General features: G+C 44.1%; 1 protein-coding gene and 1 non-coding gene across 2 annotated transcripts in view; both read left to right on the top strand.

Moving 5' to 3' along the window:
* Window positions 1–4034: 4034 nt before the first annotated feature.
* LOC126250489 (small nucleolar RNA snR44) lies at window positions 4035–4298 on the top strand. Its single transcript, XR_007545714.1, has one exon. It is a non-coding gene; the product is annotated as a small nucleolar RNA snR44 (small nucleolar RNA).
* Window positions 4299–7506: 3208 nt separating this feature from the next.
* The window catches only part of LOC126249464 (uncharacterized), a 181535-nt gene continuing 170075 nt past the window's right edge, over window positions 7507–18966 (top strand). Inside the window, exons 1-2 of the mRNA XM_049951119.1 lie at window positions 7507–7518; window positions 7607–7827. Coding sequence (XP_049807076.1) covers window positions 7507–7518; window positions 7607–7827 — 233 coding nt within the window. The remainder of the gene's footprint in view (window positions 7519–7606; window positions 7828–18966) is intronic.

The following is an 18966-nucleotide window of genomic DNA, read 5'->3' as shown; positions in this document are numbered from 1 at the left end:
GACAAATTCCACTTGAAAATACGGTATGAAAAAATCTCATAGGTTACTCACTTCAAGTATTTAGGAGAAACCATCCATCCCACAGGACTGAACACAGTCTCCAGCACATAAAGAAAATTCAAACTAAGAAAGGCGTACAAACTAATATGTAATCATTACAACAAAAGAGAAATATCTCATAATGCAAAATTACGGCACTACAACACGGTTGTCTTATCAGAAGCCTTGTATGCGGCAGAAACCACCGTTATTAGAGGAATGACAAAAATTCACGGCATGGAGAAATAAGAACGAAGAATTCTTAGAGAAATCTACTACGCTGTTCTCCTAGACGGGACTTGGGTCAGACGACCTATAAAAGAACTCTACGAATACACAGATAACATCACAGATAAATTTAAGAAAAAACGCTTACGGTTCTATGGACTGGATGAAAGCAGTGTCAAAACGAAAATTCTTAACATCGTTAATGCAAGCATATTAAAGACCAATTGGATAAAAGAAACACAAGAAGACCTGCAACAACTGAAAATTTCAGAAGAAGAAAGTAAGGAGAGAAAACTTTCGTAATTCGGCTACTATAAAAGATCAAATAATACTTGCGAACGCCAGGAAATTAGCGATATCGTCCGCTGTAACTTGGTCGAAACTGCAACTCGATATATTTATTCATAATGGATGTATTCGGGGTCGCCTGTCTTACATGCCGCGCCCAGAACTATACCGACAAACTCTCAGAGGCGGTAGTTGGACGAAACCAAGAAAATAATAAGTAGCAAACATGGGCTCTAAAATGCTTTAAGAGCTATGAGCACTTGTTTATCTACGATACTGTGAGGCACCTCTCCTCTACAGCAAGTTCTTTGCTGTTTTGTGTGGAAGTAGTATGAACCAAAACAATGAAAAAATGTCCAGTAAACATGTGCTCTGAAATGTATGCCTTAAGAGCTGTGAGCACTTGCATATTAGAAGAGATGTGTTTTACGTACCGAAGATGAACAAGTTCTCACAGCTTTTAAGGTATTCACTTTAGAGCTCACGTTTCCTGTACATTTTTTCCTTGCTTTGGTCCATACTACAAGCTCTCAAAATGTCGAAAACAAGTAGCTTTCTGTAAAGATGTGTCTCACAGTAGCGAAGATGAACAAGTACTCACTTTTCTTAGGTGTGCATTTTGGAGCTCATGGTTTCTAGGTGTTTTTCCCTTCTTTTGTCCATACGACCACATCTGAAAGTTTGTCGGTGGAGTTCTGGATCATCCCGTATATGCCTAATGAATGAAATCGATTCGGTTGAAATTAATGAAAGTTCGCATCAAATATCAGTGAAATATTTTCGTAAATTCATTACATTAGTGGTTCAGCAGGTCAGATCATGTTTAAAATCCGAATTCGAATTCACCATCTGGCACAGATTATTATATTTGTTCCATACACACTTATTGTGTACACTACTGGCCATTAAAATTGATACATCACGAAGATGTGCTAAAGACGCGAGATTTAACCGACAGGAAGAAGATGCTGTGATATGCAAACGATTAGCTTTTCAGAGCATTCACACAAGGTTGGCGCCGGTGGCGACACCTACAACGTGCTGATATGAGGAAAGTTTCCAACCGATTCCTCATACACAAACAGCAGTTGACCGGCGTTGCCTGGTGAAACGTTGTTGTGATGACTCGTGTAAGGAGGAGAAATGCGTACCATCACGTTTCCGACTTTGATAAAGGTCGGATTGTAGCCTATCGCGATTGCGGTTTATCGTATCGCGACATTGCTGATCGCGTTGGTCGAGATCCAATGACTGTGAGCAGAATATGGAACCGGTGGGTTCAGGAGGGTAATACGGAACGCCGTGCTGGATACCAACGGCCTCGTATCACTAGCAGTCGAGATGACAGGCATCTTATCCGCATGGCTGTGACGGATCGTGCAGCCACGTCTCGATCCCTGAGTCAACAGATGGGGACGTTTGCAAGACAACAACCATCTGCACGAACAGTTCGACGACGTTTGCAGCAGCATGGACTATCAGCTCGGAGACCATGGCTGCGGTTACCCTTGACGCTGCACTACAGACAGGAGCTCCTGCGATGGTGTACTCAACGACGAACCTGGGTGCACGAATGGCAAAACGTCATTTTTTCGGATGAATCCAGGTTCTGTTTACAGCATCATGATGGTCGCATCCGTGTTTGGCGACATCGATGTGAACACTCATTGGAAGCGTGTATTCGTCATCGCCATACTGGCATATCACCCGGCGTGATGGTATGGGGTGCCATTGGTTACACGTCTCAGTCACCTCTTGTTCGCTTTGACGGCATTTTGAACAGTGGACGTTACATTTCAGATGTGTTAGGATCCGTGGCTCTACATTCTATCCGTGCGAAACCCTACATTTCAGCAGGATAATGCACGACCGCATGTTGCAGGTCCTGTACAAGGCTTTCTGGATGCAGAAAATGTTCGACTGCTGGCCTGGTCAGCACATTCTACAGATCTCTCACCAACTAAAAACTACTGGTCAATGGTGGCCGAGCAACTGGCTCGTCACAATACGCCAGTCACTACTCTTGATGAACTGTGGTATGGTATTCAAGCTGCATGGGCAGCTGTACCTGTACACGCCATCCAAGCTCTGTTTGACTCAATGTCCAGGCGTATCAAGGCCGTTTTTACGGCCAGAGATGGTTGTTCTGGGTATTGAATTCTCAGGATCTGTGCACCCAAATTGCGTGAAAATGTAATCATATGTCAGTTCTAGTATAATATATTAGTCCAATGAATACCCGTTTATCATCTACATTTCTTCTTGGTGTAGCAGTTTTAATGGCCAGTAGTGTATATTCATCAGTTTGTGTTCTCATGTCGTCTGCCTTATATGAAAGTTAGATTGAGGTTGTGTGGCTTCAACATACAGGCTGAACAAAATAAAAGTGACTCAGAAAACGTTAAGGTAGGCATCCGCAGTCAGGGCGGACGAAGTAAGTTGGGTTGTCTAATTTAAAGTGGACGAAATGCGAGGGGTGTTCAATAAGTAATGCCGCGTTTTTTTTCGGAAGGCAGGTGCTTTTATTGAGGATTCTAATATCCATATCATTCCCCACTCTTTTGGCTACAAAACGCTATTTCTCAACACAATCTCCGTTGAATGCGACGGTCTTAGGCCACCTTCCTGGAAGGGTCTGTATGGCCACTCTGCTGTTCTAGGTCGGAGCAAATGTATTGGTGCATCAATAACCTCCCCATCATGCAGTTGAGCAGCCAGGTGTTTAGTTGTGATCCATTGATCACCTCGAATTAGAGCAAAATTACAGAAGTCACAGCTGTGTGTAGCCGCCGGCACGCGGGAGATCGGATCTTTTTGCGCGACCTTCTTGGGATGATGGCAGACGCCTCGTCCTAAAAAACTCACCGTGCTTTAGTTCACTGCCAGGCCTTCTCATACATTCTGCAAGCGCCTGTGAATATCTGCTATGCCTTGGTCTTCCACGCGTAGAAACTCAGTGACAGCTCTCTGCTTGGAACGCAACTCCGTTACAGACGTCATTTTAAAGGTTACATATAGCACCGCCACCTATCGGAACTCCATGAAGCTATACAGGCTGAAGCGGGAGTATTTTACGATGTCCCACCACAGATTCAGCATTTTTTCAACTGAAAATGTTCAAGAAAAAAGTGATGTAGAATGAAATTTTCACTCTACAGCGCAGTGTGCGCTGATATGAAACTTCCTGGCAGATTAAAACTGTGTGCCGGACCGAGACTCGAACTCGGGACCTTTGCCTTTCGCGGGCAAGCGCTCTAACTGAGCTACCCAAGCACGACTCCCGCCCCATCGTCACAGCTTCAATTCCGCCAGTACCTCGTCTCCTACCTTTAAAACTTCACAGAAGCTCTCCTGCGAACCTTGCAGAACTAGCACTCCTGGAAGAAAGGATATTGCGGAGACATGGCTTAGCCACAGCCTGGTGGTTGTTTCTATAATGAAAGTTTCACTCTACAACGGAGTGCGGGCTGATGTGAAACTTCCTGACAGATTAAAACTGTGTGCCGGACAGAGACTCGAACTCGGGACCTTTGCCTTTCGCAGGCACTTGACCGCTAAGGGCAAAGGCCCCAAGTTCGAGTCTCGGTCCGGCACACAGTTTTAATCTGCCAGGAAGCTTCAAAAAAGTGATGGATTACTTATTGAACGCCTTTGTATTTTCCGGATCAGTTATACTCCGCCCACCCTGAATTAGCGTGACTGGAAGAAAGTTACTAATCCGTGCTAATTTCTGCTCTGAATTTTTTGTCAAATCTGAATTCCTATGTTTTTACAGTTCTAATGTGGAAAGAAAGTAAACTGTGCATCAGCCCTCAGCGGGGGAGATGCATCTTGCTTTAAATACAAAGAGCATTTGTGGTTGAAGGCTGGTATTCCGTCTCTTATTTTGTTAAAAATGTTAATCAGTCACTGCTCCAACAATAAGCACTGTGGATAAAATTAAGTAAAATTATAAGAAATTTAGCGTCCATTTACGACAGTTGTGTGAATCTCTAAGCCCTTTCCGCGCTCTTGTACACAGGACAGGTGTGAGTTGCAGGCGCATCGACGTTTAATATCTCTGGCTTTGCACCAATCATATTCAGGTACGAGAAGTTCATTTTAGAGCATTTGTGAAGGCAGTAGTGGCAAGATGACGTATTGTGGTGTGAGGTATCGATGACAGATGCTTTGTTTGGTACGGGTATCGTGAGAAAGACCGCCTAAATTGTGGTCCTTCTCCGCGATTGGCTGCTGCATTCGGAAGTTGGGTGCGAAAATGATAATCTTCTGTTAGTAATATTAGATAAACTAAACAGCATATTTCCTTACATTTCAAATTAAAGCATCTCTCAATAGCGTGCTATCATTCCACTAACTCACAAGCATTAATAATCAGCAAAATAATAAACTGCTAAACGATAAGGCAGACAAGCACTTCGGTGATCTTCGGACCGCACCTAACTAGGATTGCGGGCGAAGTGGCTCAGCTGTAAGATCAGAGCTTGTTCGGCAGTGTCGGAGGACAGACATATTGTCTGCCACGGTGGGTGTCAGTTAAGACTTTACTATTAATCTATGGTTTTTAAAGGTGAGAGCTGGTGCGGCGGTCTCAGAGGACGGACATAATATCTGCCGCGGTATCGGTTAAGACTTGACTGGCAGTGTCTAGTTATAAATGTGAGGGATGTAATTACCTGTAAGAATAGAAATTATTTGTGAGTCTAAAGTGGAATGTAATTGCACAGCTCTTCGTGTTCTGCTAATAAAAAGCGAGTGGTATCCATTATAGACAAAATGATTGGAAATTTGATTATTTCTAAAATAACAGTTCCTCACTAAGAGTTTCTTACAGATACAAAATAACCGATACACGACTTACGTGCTGTTTACTGCGCAGGGGACCACAACTGTAGAGGACTGCAGGCTGTTGAACATTTATTAGAACTTATGCTTTCGGTTCAGGAAGGTGGAAGCAAATAGGCACCTCGCATGTACTGCAATCTTAGTACAAATGAGATTAGTGACACGTGGTAACACAGAGGAGGTATGAAGGAAAGAAATATTTTTCAGGGAAGGGGTTCATCATACGCTTGTATATAGAGGGTGGTCCATTAATACTGTTCCGGGACAAATATCTCACGAAATAAGCATCAAACGAAAAAACTACAAAGAACGAAACTCGTCTAGCTAGAAGGGGGAAACCAGATGGCGCTATGGGTGGCCCGCTATATGGCGCTGCCATAGGTCAAACGGATATCAACTGCGTTTTTTAAAATAGGAACACCCATTTTTAATTACATATTCGTGCAGTACGTGAAGAAATATGAATGTTTTAGTTGGACCACTTTTTTCGCTTTGTGATACATACCGCGGTAATAGTCACATACGTATAAATAAGTACATGGTATCACGTAACATTCCGCCAGTGCGGACGGTATTAGCTTCGTAATACATTACCCGTGTTAAAATGGACCGTTTACCAATTGCGGAAAAGGTCAATATCGTGTTGATGTATGGCTATTGTGATCAAATTGCTCAACGGGCGTGTGCTATGTATGCTGCTCGGTATCTTGGACATCATCCAAGTGTCCGGACCGCTCGCTGGACAGTTACGCTGTCTAAGGAAACAGGAAGTGTTCAGCCACATGTGAAACGTCAACCACGACCTGCAACAAATGATGATGCCCAAGTAGGTGTTTTAGCTGCTGTCGCGGCTAATCCGCACATCAGTAGCAGACAAATTGCACGAGAATCGGGAATCTCAAAAACGTCGGTGTTGAGAATGCTACATCAGCATCGATTGCACCCGTACCATATTTCTATGCACCAGGAATTGCATGGCGACGACTTTGAACATTGTGTACAATTCTGCCACTGGACACATGAGAAATTACGGGACGATGACAGATTTTTTGCACGCGTTCGATTTAGCGACGAAGCGTCATTCACCAACAGCGGTAACGTAAACCGGCATAATATGCACTACTGGGCAACGGAAAATCCACGATGGCTGCGACAAGTGGAACATCAGAGACCTTGGCGGGTTAATGTATGGTGTGAATTATGGGAAGAAGGATAATTGGCCCTCATTTTATCGATAGCAATCTAAATGGTGCAATGTATGCTGATTTCCTACGTTATGTTCTACCAATGTTACTACAAGATGTTTCACTGCATGACAAAATGGCGATGTACTTCCAACATGATGGATGTCCGGCACATAGCTCGAGTGCGGTTGAAGCGGTATTGAATAGCATATTTCATGACAGGTGGATCTTCGTCGAAGCACCATACCATGGCCCGCACGTTCACCGGATCTGCCGTCCCAGGATTTCTTTCTGTGCGGAAAGTTGAACGATATTTGCTATTGTGATCAACCGACAACGCCGTACAACATGCGTCAGCACATTGTCAATGCACGTGCGAACAGTACGGAAGGCCAACTACTCGCTGTTGAGAGGAATGTCGTTACACGTATTGTCAAATGCATTGAGGTTGACGGACATCATTTTGAGCATTTATTGCATTAATGTGGTATTTACAGGTAATCACGCTGTAACAGCATACGTTCTCAGAAATGATAAGTTCACAAAGGTACATGTATTACATTGGAACAACCGAAATAAAATGTTCAAACTTACCTATGTTCTGTATTTTAATTTAAAAAAGCTACCTGTTACCAACAGTTCGTCTAAAATTATGAGCCATATGTTTGTGACTATTACAGCGCCATCTATCACAAAGCGAAAAAAGTGGTCCAACTAAAACATTCATGTTTCTTTACATACTACATGAATATGTAACAAAAAATGGGGGTTCCTAATTTTAAAAAAAATGTTGTTGATATCCGTTTGACCTATAGCAGCGCTATCTAACGGGCCAACCATAGCTCCATCTGGTTTCCCCCTTCAAGGTAGACAAGTTTCGTTCTTTGTAGTTTTTTCGAGATATTTTGCCCGGTCACGATCAATGGACCAGCCAGTATGTCACTCCCTCTCGCTACTCCTCTCCTTATCAACTTGCCTCAGTCTGCCAAGTGGTGTGGTGTAACACGGCTTTTCCTTTCCAGGCCCGCAACGTGCAGTGCGTGCGCATCTGCCCGCGCATCGAGACGCTACACGCGACGGTGATGGTGCGCAGCGGCAACTCGGTGCGTGCGGCTCACTGCGAGCGCGCCATCGCTGTCTACCCCAACGGCACCCAGCACGACGAGCCGTTCTGGGACGCCGACGGCCGCGACGTCTTATTTGTATCCTGCACGCACCTCGAACCCGACGGGACCAGCTTCAGGTGAGAGCACCTACCTGTGTCAGCCACAAAACTTCTTACTCTCTTGCAGCACGTACTTTCATGTCTTGCTAAAAGTTATTCGTAAGTGCAGAAGCATTTTCTGAGCGTAGAAATAAACTGCTAAACCAAGAAGAGTTTTATACCACCTGTATACAGGGTGTTCGAAAATTCCCGTTACTAAGTTCTAGAGCTTGTAGAGGGGAGTAAGTAGATGATATTTCGAACGGGAACCCATGTCCGGTTACGTGCCATTTGCTTGCTACAGCCATTTCAAAACATGTTGGCAAGGCGACCGTTTATACAAGTAATTGATTAGGCGTGTCCCAGTTTTTTTTTTTTTTTTTTTTTTTACAGTTCCACTCATTAATGTTGTTGTTGTGGTCTTCAGTCCTGAGACTGGTTTGATGCAGCTCTCCATGCTACTCTATCCTGTGCAACCTGCTTCATCTCCCAGTACGTACTGCAGTCTACATCCTTCTGAATCTGCTTAGTGTATTCATCTCTAGGTCTCCCTCTACAATTTTTACCCTCCACGCTGCCCTCCAATACTAAATTAGTGATCCCTTGATGCCTCAGAACATGTCCTACCAACCGATCCCTACTTCTAGTCAAGTTGTGCCACAAACTCTTCTTCTCACCAATTCTATACAGTACCTCCTCATTTCAGGGATTTTATCTGCCTCGTGATGGCTGGGTGTTGTGTGCTGTCCTTAGGTTAGTTAGGTTTAAGTAGTTCTAAGTTCTAGGGGACTTATGACCACAGCAGTTGAGTCCCATAGTGCTCAGAGCCATTTTGAACTTCCTCATTAGTTATGTGATCTACCCATCTAATCGTCAAAATTCTTCTGTAGCACCACATTTCGAAAGCTTCTATTCTCTTCTTGTCCAAACTATTTATCATCCATGTTTCAGTTCCATACATGGACACACTCCATACAAATACTTTCAGAAACGACTTCCTGACACTTAAATCTCTACTCGATGTTAACAAATTTCTCTTCTTCAGAAACACTTTCCTTGCAATTGCCAGTCTACGTTTTATATCCTCTCTACTTCGACCATCATCAGTTATTTTGCCCTCCAAATAGCAAAACTCCTTTACTACTTAAAGTGTCTCATTTCCTAATCTAATTCCCTCAGCATTACCCGATTTAATTCCACTAAATTCCATTATCATCGTTTTGCTTTTGTTGATGTTCATCTTATATCCTCCTTTCAAGACACTGTCCATTCCGTTCAACTGCTCTTCCAAGTCCTTTGCTGTCTCTGACAGAATTACAATGTCATCGGCAAACCTCAAAGTTTTTATTTCTTCTCCATGGATTTTAATACATACTCCGAATTTTTCTTTTGTTTCCTTTACTGCTTGCTCAATATACAGATTGAACAACACTGGGGAGAGACTACAACCCTGTCTCACTCCCTTCCCAATCACTGCTTCCCTTTCATGCTCCTCGACTCTTATAACTGCCATCTGGTTTCTGTACGAATTGTAAATATCCTTTCGCTCCCTGTATTTTACCCCTGCCACCTTCAGAATTTTAGAGAGAGTATACCAGTCAACATTGTCAAAAGCTTTCTCTACGCCTACAAATGCTAGAAACGTAGGTTTGCCTTTTCTTAATCTAGCTTCTAAGATAAGTCGTAGGGTCAGTATTGCCTCACGTGTTCCAATATTTCTACGGAATCCAAACTGATCTTCCCCGAGGTCGGCTTCTACCAGTTTCTCCAATCGTCTGTAAAGAATTCGCGTTAGTATTTTGCAGCCATGACGTATTAAACTGATAGTTCGGTAATTTTCACATCTGTCAACACCTTCTTCTTTGGGATTGTAATTACTATATCTTCTTGAAGTCTCAGGGTATTTCGCCTCTCTCATACATTTTGATCACCAGATGGTAGAGTTTTGTCAGGACTGGCTCTCCAAAGGCTGTCAGTAGCTCTAATGGAATGTTGTCTACTCCCGGGGCCTTGTTTCGACTTAGGTCTTTCAGTGCTCTGTCAAACTCTTCACGCAATATCATATCTCCCATTTCATCTTCATCTACATCCATTTTCTTCTTTCATCAATTAAATTCAATATTTCTTCTATCACCCAAGGATTTCTACTAGCCCTCGTCTTTTTACCAACTTGATCCTCTGCTGCCTTCACTACTTCATCCCTCAAAGCTACGTATTCTTCTTCTACTGTATTTCTTTCCTCCATTCTTGTCAACTGTTCCCTTATGCTCTCCCTGAAACTCTGTACAGCCTCTGGTTTAGTCAGTTTATCCAGGTCCCATCTCCGTAAATTCCCACCTTTTTGCAGTTTCTTCAGTTTTAATCTACATTTCATAACCAATACATTGTGGTCAGAGTCCACATCTGACCCTGGAAATGTCTTACAATTTATAACCTGATTAATAGCCAAAGAAATTGCTCGTGTACTCATTGACGGGTTCTCGTCAACCTAATGCAGTACGACCTCTTCCATTTCGGATGTGCGGACGCCCCTTGGACCACTACAGCCACACCTGCTGACGGTGAAGGTACTGTTCCTCGAAACCGTTGTTTAATTGTGGCGAAAAGAGTATGCGATATAGTCGGACGTTGTACAGAATGATCTTGATAAAGATGACAAGCAGCTCTTCCGTTACTGTGAGTTTCGCCATTCAGAAGGATTATATCGGCGCATTCTGCAAACGTGTAATCAACCATGTTGCTCTAACAAACACAGACACGTGAAAGAGGCTCGAACCAGGTAAGGGACGTAGGATCGACGTCAAATGACATCATCCGGTCCGACGTAACCAACCCCCACTATGATTACTCTGTTGCATACCTACGTAGCAAATATGTTTTCAAACGGCTGTAGCACGGAAACAATATGTTTCAGGACTTGGGTTCCTATTCCTACTCACTCACCTCTGCAAGTCCTAGAAGTTTGTAACGGGTATTTCCAACACCCTGTGCATAGGAATGTGTGTAGGCTTAGATTCAAGGGGGACAGGCCACGAAAGAATGTGCCATATGAGCCTACAAAACGTAACTTTGTTCTCAAATGAAAAAAAAAAAACACAATATTCAAATTATTGGCAGACTGCTCGAAACTGCTGCTCCGCCCCAGGCTTTGTAAGATGTTGTACACGAGGTAAGTACAGTCCTTCTTTGAACGTGACTGTTTAGGACACTCTCGTATGGCAGTATCTGATTAAATGTAAAAGATGCTGTCAGTGCTTAACAAGCAAATAACGAAAAAATACGACTCATCAAGCGCAAATTTTTTGAGAAAAGTGCTGGAAGTGGTTTTCAGGCTAGAGTCTAACAGGTATTCTTAAGGTCTTTATGTAATACTTCTAGCGTTCGTGAAGGTGAAATAAGGAAGGAGAAAAGTAGCTAACATGGACAGTTTTAGGAAGCCAGAGTTCGTAAACCCATTCGTGAACGTAAAGGGAGGTAACAATATACAGAATCCTTTACCCCGAAATTTCCAGTGATTTAAACTTTACTTTCTGCATTAATACCGTCAATTCCACTTTCTTTCAGCTGACTAGGTCTGTGAAAGAACTTATTAAAACTTCAGTGTGTGATACAAGGAAGGACAAGACCACAGCAATCAGTCGCAGTACCACTGGTTTTGTAGTATTATAGCCTTCCCAAATTTCAGCTATAAATAGCCATCTTCCTTCCTAAAATACGAGGGTTGTCCAGAAAGTAAGTTCCGATCGGTCGCGAAATGGAAACCACATTGAAAACCAGAAATGTTTTATTTGCAACAGTTAGGTACACCTTCCACCTACTAATCTACATAGTCGCTGGTCCAAATTCGAGTGTTGTCGTAGTGTTGTATCTACTTTCCAGTATCCTCGTCATAGAAAGTAGCCGCCCCGTGCTTTCGGCCAGTTATCTGCACTGGTCTGCAGCTCGTTGTCTGTGGAAAAATTTTGTCTTCATAGCCAGCGGTTCTTGTGAGCAGAGATGAGACTACGGGCTGTATTATGGGTGATCATCGGAAACGCTGCAGGAGCGTCTTCATTGCCGCTGCAGTGTGAGGCCGAGAATTGGCATGAAGAAGGAACTGATCGACAATTGTGTTATGTGGGCTGCATGACACAGGCGAAATCTCTAACCAGACCCTCATACTTGGCGGGAGACGCTATTCCCTACGTATCTTTATGTGCTCACTGTTCACTCAGAGCTGAAAACAGCAACGCGACACGATCGACAGGCATACTGGAGACACTGCCCAACACATCTGTGTAAAGCTTTACCGGATTTTCCCAGTGGTTTCCATTTCGCGACCTATCGGAACTTACTTTCTGGACAACCCTCGTGCAATGAAATTACAGAGTTTATCTAAAGCAACAAGTGAAACACCACGTTGTCCAATCACAGTGATCCATTATAGTCAACATCCCATTTGAGTGAGTTATAATCCAACAAGCTCGTAACAGTATGTGTCACCAAATGACACTACTGGTGCATGGGCAGAAGGAAACTGAAGTCGTTGTTTACGACAAGTACAGCAAAAAAATGGTTCAAATGGCTCTGAGCACTACGGGACTTAACTGCTGAGGTCATCAGTCCCCAAGACTTTAGAACTACTTAAACCTAACTAACCTAAGGACATCACACACATCCATGCCCGAGGCAGGATTCTAACCTGCGACTGCAAGTACAGCAAAAAAATGGTTCAAATGGCTCTGAGCAGTAGGAGACTTAACATCTGAGGTCATCAGTCCCCTAGAACTTAGAACTAATTAAACCTAACTTACCTAAGGACATCACACACATCCATACCCGAGGCAGGATTCGAACCTGCGACCGTAGCGGTCGCGCGGTTCCAGACTAAAGCGCCTAGAACCGCATGGCCACTGCGGCCGGCCAAGTACAGCAGCCTCAGTTTGCGACATATAGTGTAAGTAACGCCCCCTATACTACAAATTAACTAACCGCGTTTTTACATATGTAATAGTGTCATGCCGGGTCGATCCACCATTAATATGTGAACGAACACATTGTAAGTCGGCATTTCTTGATGTACACTCCTGGAAATTGAAATAAGAACACCGTGAATTCATTGTCCCAGGAAGGGGAAACTTTATTGACACATTCCTGGGGTCAGATACATCACATGATCACACTGACAGAACCACAGGCACATAGACACAGGCAACAGAGCATGCACAATGTCGGCACTAGTACAGTGTATATCCACCTTTCGCAGCAATGCAGGCTGCTATTCTCCCATGGAGACGATCGTAGAGATGCTGGATGTAGTCCTGTGGAACGGCTTGCCATGCCATTTCCACCTGGCGCCTCAGTTGGACCAGCGTTCGTGATGGACGTGCAGACCGCGTGATACGACGCTTCATCCAGTCCCAAACATGCTCAATGGGGGACAGATCCGGAGATCTTGCTGGCCAGGGTAGTTGACTTACACCTTCTAGAGCACGTTGGGTGGCACTGGATACTTGCGGACGTGCATTGTCCTGTTGGAACAGCAAGTTCCCTTGCCGGTCTAGGAATGGTAGAACGATGGGTTCGATGACGGTTTGGATGTACCGTGCACTATTCAGTGTCCCCTCGACGATCACCAGTGGTGTACGGCCAGTGTAGGAGATCGCTCCCCACACCATGATGCCGGGTGTTGGCCCTGTGTGCCTCGGTCGTATGCAGTCCTGATTGTGGCGCTCACCTGCACGGCGCCAAACACGCATACGACCATCATTGGCACCAAGGCAGAAGCGACTCTCATCGCTGAAGACGACACGTCTCCATTCGTCCCTCCATTCACGCCTGTCGCGACACCACTGGAGGCGGGCTGCACGATGTTGGGGGGTGAGCGGAAGACGGCCTAACGGTGTGCGGGACCGTAGCCCAGCTTCATGGAGACGGTTGCGAATGGTCCTCGCCGATACCCCAGGAGCAACAGTGTCCCTAATTTGCTGGGAAGTGGCGGTGCGGTCCCCTACGGCACTGCGTAGGATCCTACGGTCTTGGCGTGCATCCGTGCGTCGCTGCGGTCCGGTCCCAGGTCGACGGGCACGTGCACCTTCCGCCGACCACTGGCGACAACATCGATGTACTGTGGAGACCTCACGCCCCACGTGTTGAGCAATTCGGCGGTACGTCCACCCGGCCTCCCGCATGCCCACTATACGCCCTCGCTCAAAGTCCGTCAACTGCACATACGGTTCACGTCCACGCTGTCGCGGCATGCTACCAGTGTTAAAGACTGCGATGGAGCTCCGTATGCCACGGCAAACTGGCTAACACTGACGGCGGCGGTGCACAAATGCTGCGCAGCTAGCGCCATTCGACGGCCAACACCGCGGTTCCTGGTGTGTCCGCTGTGCCGTGCGTGTGATCATTGCTTGTACAGCCCTCTCGCAGTGTCCGGAGCAAGTATGGTGGGTGTGACACACCGGTGTCAATGTGTTCTTTTTTCCATTTCCAGGAGTGTATTTTAAAGGTAATATGCAACTATAATTACTGATATCATTTTATTAAAAAGGGTTTTAAACTACTGCTTCTGTAAGAAACAAGGTTAGTTTTGTTTGTAATATAGTGGTCGTAACTTACAATACATGACGCAGACTGAGCGTGCTGCATTTGTAGTAAAAACTACTTGAGTTTCCTTCTGGCTATACACCAGCAAAGTAAAATGGTGACGTGTACTACTGCAAGCTTGTTAGATTGTAGCTCACTCAAATGGGATCTTGACTATATTGGATCATTGCTACTAGATAACGTAGAGTTTTACTTATTGTTTTATATGAATCAGTTCTGATTCTGCAATTTCCTTGTATTTTAACACTGAAGATGGCTATTTAGAGCTGAAATTTGGATATGAAATAATAATAAAAAAACAGTAGGATTACGACATATTGCTGTGGTCACATCCTTTGCTACAACAGTCTACGGCCGTTACGCACAACGGTTCCTTATGGAATCAGACTTGATACAATGTACAATGTGAGGCCAAAGCCAACCGATACTCACTGGTTTTCGTACCACCGAACGCCAATCGTCTGACAAGTATCACGCGATACCTCAAGTTGTTATCACTGCTTTGGAACTGAACTTAAAAATTTGCAACAAGTAATTAAATTGTCAAAAAGAGTTTTGTACCAACTACATTGCAATTTGCCGGCTATGAGCCTCCAAGTGTCTTATCGAATCGATTTCCGATGCCAACTGGACTTCCCGGCAGTTAGACAGCCCCACATTTACTCAGTTACGTAATTTAAAGTTCGCGCAACGGATGAAGTAAAATAGGCCCTCGTAAATGAATAAATGAAACTACTAACTACGTATAGAATTGATACAAAAGATGGTACTACTCCTTTATTTACACAAACACTCAGAAATATGAGAAACTTTACCCAAGTTCCCAGACTGAAAATCTGCACTCTGCAGCGACGTGTGCGCTCGTATGAAATTTCCTGGCAGATTAAAACTGTGTGCCGGGCCGAGACTCGAACTGGGCATGTACTCTACCGACTAAGCTAACTAATCATGACTGACGACCCCTCCTCACAGTTGTAGTTCCGCCAGTACCTCGTGTCCTACCTCCCAAACTTCACAGAAGATCTACTGCGTACCTCTCAACACTAGCACAGCAGGGAGAAAGGATATTGCGGAGACATGGCTTAGCCACAGCCTGTGGTATGTTTCCAATTCTGGAGCTACGTGCTCGCTCATTGGAGGCCATTGGGTGCTTGCTGTCTACCCGGACAGCACACAACCATTTCCACAATCAATTTTGTTATAAAGAAAGTGAGCAACGAAACACCTGGAATAGAACCAGGCTCAGTGGCGTCAGTTTCTCTTCACCGAGGAGTGCTGTAATTGTAAAATGCTTTATGAGCGTCGTAGAAGAGTGTGGAGGTGGCCAGTTACTCGGGCACACAATCCCACGGGTTCGGCAGGCACGGCGATTAGCGATATTTTGGGCCGTTGTCAACTACAGATGTCGCACGCCTGTCATTGCTGTCGAGGGTAATTGTAGGGCTGTGAAATATCGCATCTAGGTACCCCAACTTATTTTTAGGCCCTACAGTCAATATTTCGGCGATTTGTTTCTTCTTGAAGACGATATCACGCCCAACTCACGAACAGCTTCTTCCATGAGGTAGGGATCAATCGATTAGAATGAAGAGAGGTATCTTCTGGCGTGAAACGAACTGACGATGCTTCAAACCAGCTGAAGTTTGCAGTGGGTCCTCGCTGGAACCATCGTCATATACTGCTTCAGCTGAACAGAAGGATGACTTGAGCAGTAACGTCTGGACCACATGTTAGACAGCACGCTACTGATGTTTCAGTCATGCTACAATGCAAGGGGTGGAGCAACACGGCGACGAATGTCAGCCAGCAGAAGATCTTCGTTTCACATATACGCATATCGAACAGACTGCGTTTCTGTTTTGTTTTTCTTTATATTTCACAGTAAAGTTACTTTTCAGTGTAATAAGGCTTTTTCTTTCATTCCCTGCTCGTATTCCTTCTGATACCACACACTTTCACAGATATGCTGAAACGGGTCCGTCATCTTCTGGCCCTCTCGTTTCATTTCAGTAAATTTAGGCCATTATTTAATATTTATTCGATGGACGTACCAGTTCATAGCAATCATAGCAGAAATAATTGCGGCGTAACAAGTAGGTAGCGCCCTCGTTCCACCATGGCAATGCAGGATCCCTATTAATTTCGCTTGAGTAATGAAATTTAAACTTTGTAGAGAGGTGAGGCTTGGTACATTAATTTAGAAAGCACTTTGACTGTAGGAGGGCTTGAGTCGCCGTCTTCGTCCACGCTGTGGGGACCCAGAGATGAAGAGTCTCGCCTGTCTACACTTAAGAATTTGGGGACAAAGCGACTTTCGAAACGGGAAGTATCCGTCCACATTTTATAGGTGGCGACTGAAAGTCACCCATCTGGACGCAGATCGACTTTGGGAATCTTTCACGGCCCACGCAGTTAGACAGGCGAAATTACCGCGCAGGGCATATTAGTTACGCGAGGAGCGAGTTCTCGTCCCTAGCGACGGGTCTGGAAGGCTCATTTGAAATTATCTTAAGAGTGTGAAAACGCGAACGCGATTTCCTCGACCCTCATAGTTGGACAACGAATCATGAGCCTTCACTGGCCGAGGAGTAAGTATCTGGGAAGGACAATTTCCTCTTGTTTGATAGGCGGACAACTGGACACAGGCTGTGAGTCCCCGGTGTGTGTGTCAACCACGCATTTTCTTTGACGGTGACGTCAGCAGGAGGGCTAATCAAAGTTTCTGGTCACTCTACGGAAGACCGGGAAGAGATTCGGACACGCTACTCTTCGCCCGAACGGGAGATATACAGACGTGCAACGGCCGAACGGCGGAGATCCAGACCCTTCAGATCTGACGCTGGTACTGAACATGCTGTCTTCCTGGACCTAGATCACATGGTCGATAAGCGCTGCTTCGCTCCGGTTTTTGGTTTTAATCGAGTGGAGACCATGTACTTCAATCTGACATTGACTGATTCTGAGCTCCTCACAGCGACATTTGTTATGATAAGTGCCATTTTACAGGTTTCCTTGCCATTTTAAAGATTTCCTTAATTTTTTGGGCGCATGGATCGCGACTGTATCTTTGTAATGCTGATGCATTAAGTTGTTCTGAAAGTGGTGCTGATATTCAAGACAATAAAAGCGGGTTAAAAGCTGTGAGCTATCTGGGGAAGTTAACCTTGCATTACTGAGCAACTGTTTCACCAGGTATCCAGTCTAACTTACCAAATTCGCGACCAGACTAACATTAATTATAATCTTTTAATAGTCATCTTACGACAACCGGCGATATATATATATATATATATATATATATATATATATATATATATATATATATAAGGAGAATTTAAATAAAAAGAAATAAATCAGTTTATATTTGGACATTTATTTTAACATTGATAATTGTTCCATTAAAATTTCGGCATATTAAACTTGATTCATAACTAAACTGGTGCCTTATTTAGGATTGTGAAAATGTGAGTTTGTAATCTTACGGAACACATCAAATATGTAGCCAAGATTGGGATACTGCATACAACACTGCTTTCATAAAATAACACACGAAGAACGTTGAAACATATGCAAGAGGAAATTAACCACAACCAACCGATTCAATTTTCACCCAAAGAAGTTACGTTCGTAACGGAATCCTGTCCGTCATTAAATTACCACACACTGGTATACTAAATTCATACTAACTCCCTGTGAAATCTTCCCGAAAAGAATAGCTGAGGGCTACTTTCATGATTACACCACATGCTTCACGTGGTCAACTTGGTTTACACAAAGAGTGTAACTCCACAATAATTTTGATAATTAAAATAAATTACATCGAAACGCAATTTACAAAAGAAAAACCTCGAACTGGTTACTATCGTCTTACTATTAACATGATGGGTCAAACAATTGTATAAGCACGTGGTACTGGTCTCACAAAGTACACCCCACGTGGGTTGAACATAAAGAAAAGTTGCTATATTGAAAAATATTGTCAAGGCGAGACGTTATAATCTCACGCACATTCGCATTTGAGATTGATGATCTTAGTTAGAGTTACGGATCATCAACACGTGGTTCCACTTTACTCACAAAGTAGTGACAAAGCAACTACTGGAAGATATTCTGAATTTCACACTCGAATTACACTGCGTTGGAATTTAAGATAACATAAGATATTTTAGATCTAAACCTGAAATAAAGGTGATTAAATTTTCAGTTAGGCTGAACTTAAAAAATCCATTGCCCTACGGACTTAGCAGAGACGCGCTTAGCCGGAGATCTTACCACTTCAGACGCTCGCCGCGTACCGACTGGCGTGGGCCCCTACGGAGGGTGCTTAACAGATACAAACGGAAGTGACCAGAGAGGCAGCTTCCTATACCAACATGACAAGGGACGGACAGGACCATACTAAGAATAGAAACCTCTTTGCTTTTAGAAAGCGTAGCTACCTGTTCGGACGTTGGTCCTACTGTTCTCTAGCAGACAGGCTTGTCTGCTACCATCAGGCACGCAACTAGAAATGTATTTGCTCATTCATCCTTTCACACAGAAGGGAAGGGGGATGACAGTATCTTATCATATACACTATATAAAAGA

The sequence above is a fragment of the Schistocerca nitens genome, chromosome 3, assembly GCF_023898315.1.
Source record: "Schistocerca nitens isolate TAMUIC-IGC-003100 chromosome 3, iqSchNite1.1, whole genome shotgun sequence".
Classification (NCBI taxonomy): Eukaryota; Metazoa; Arthropoda; class Insecta; order Orthoptera; family Acrididae; genus Schistocerca; species Schistocerca nitens.
The sequence above is the reverse complement of the archived record's forward strand: the minus strand, read 5'-3'. Positions and strand labels throughout refer to the sequence as shown.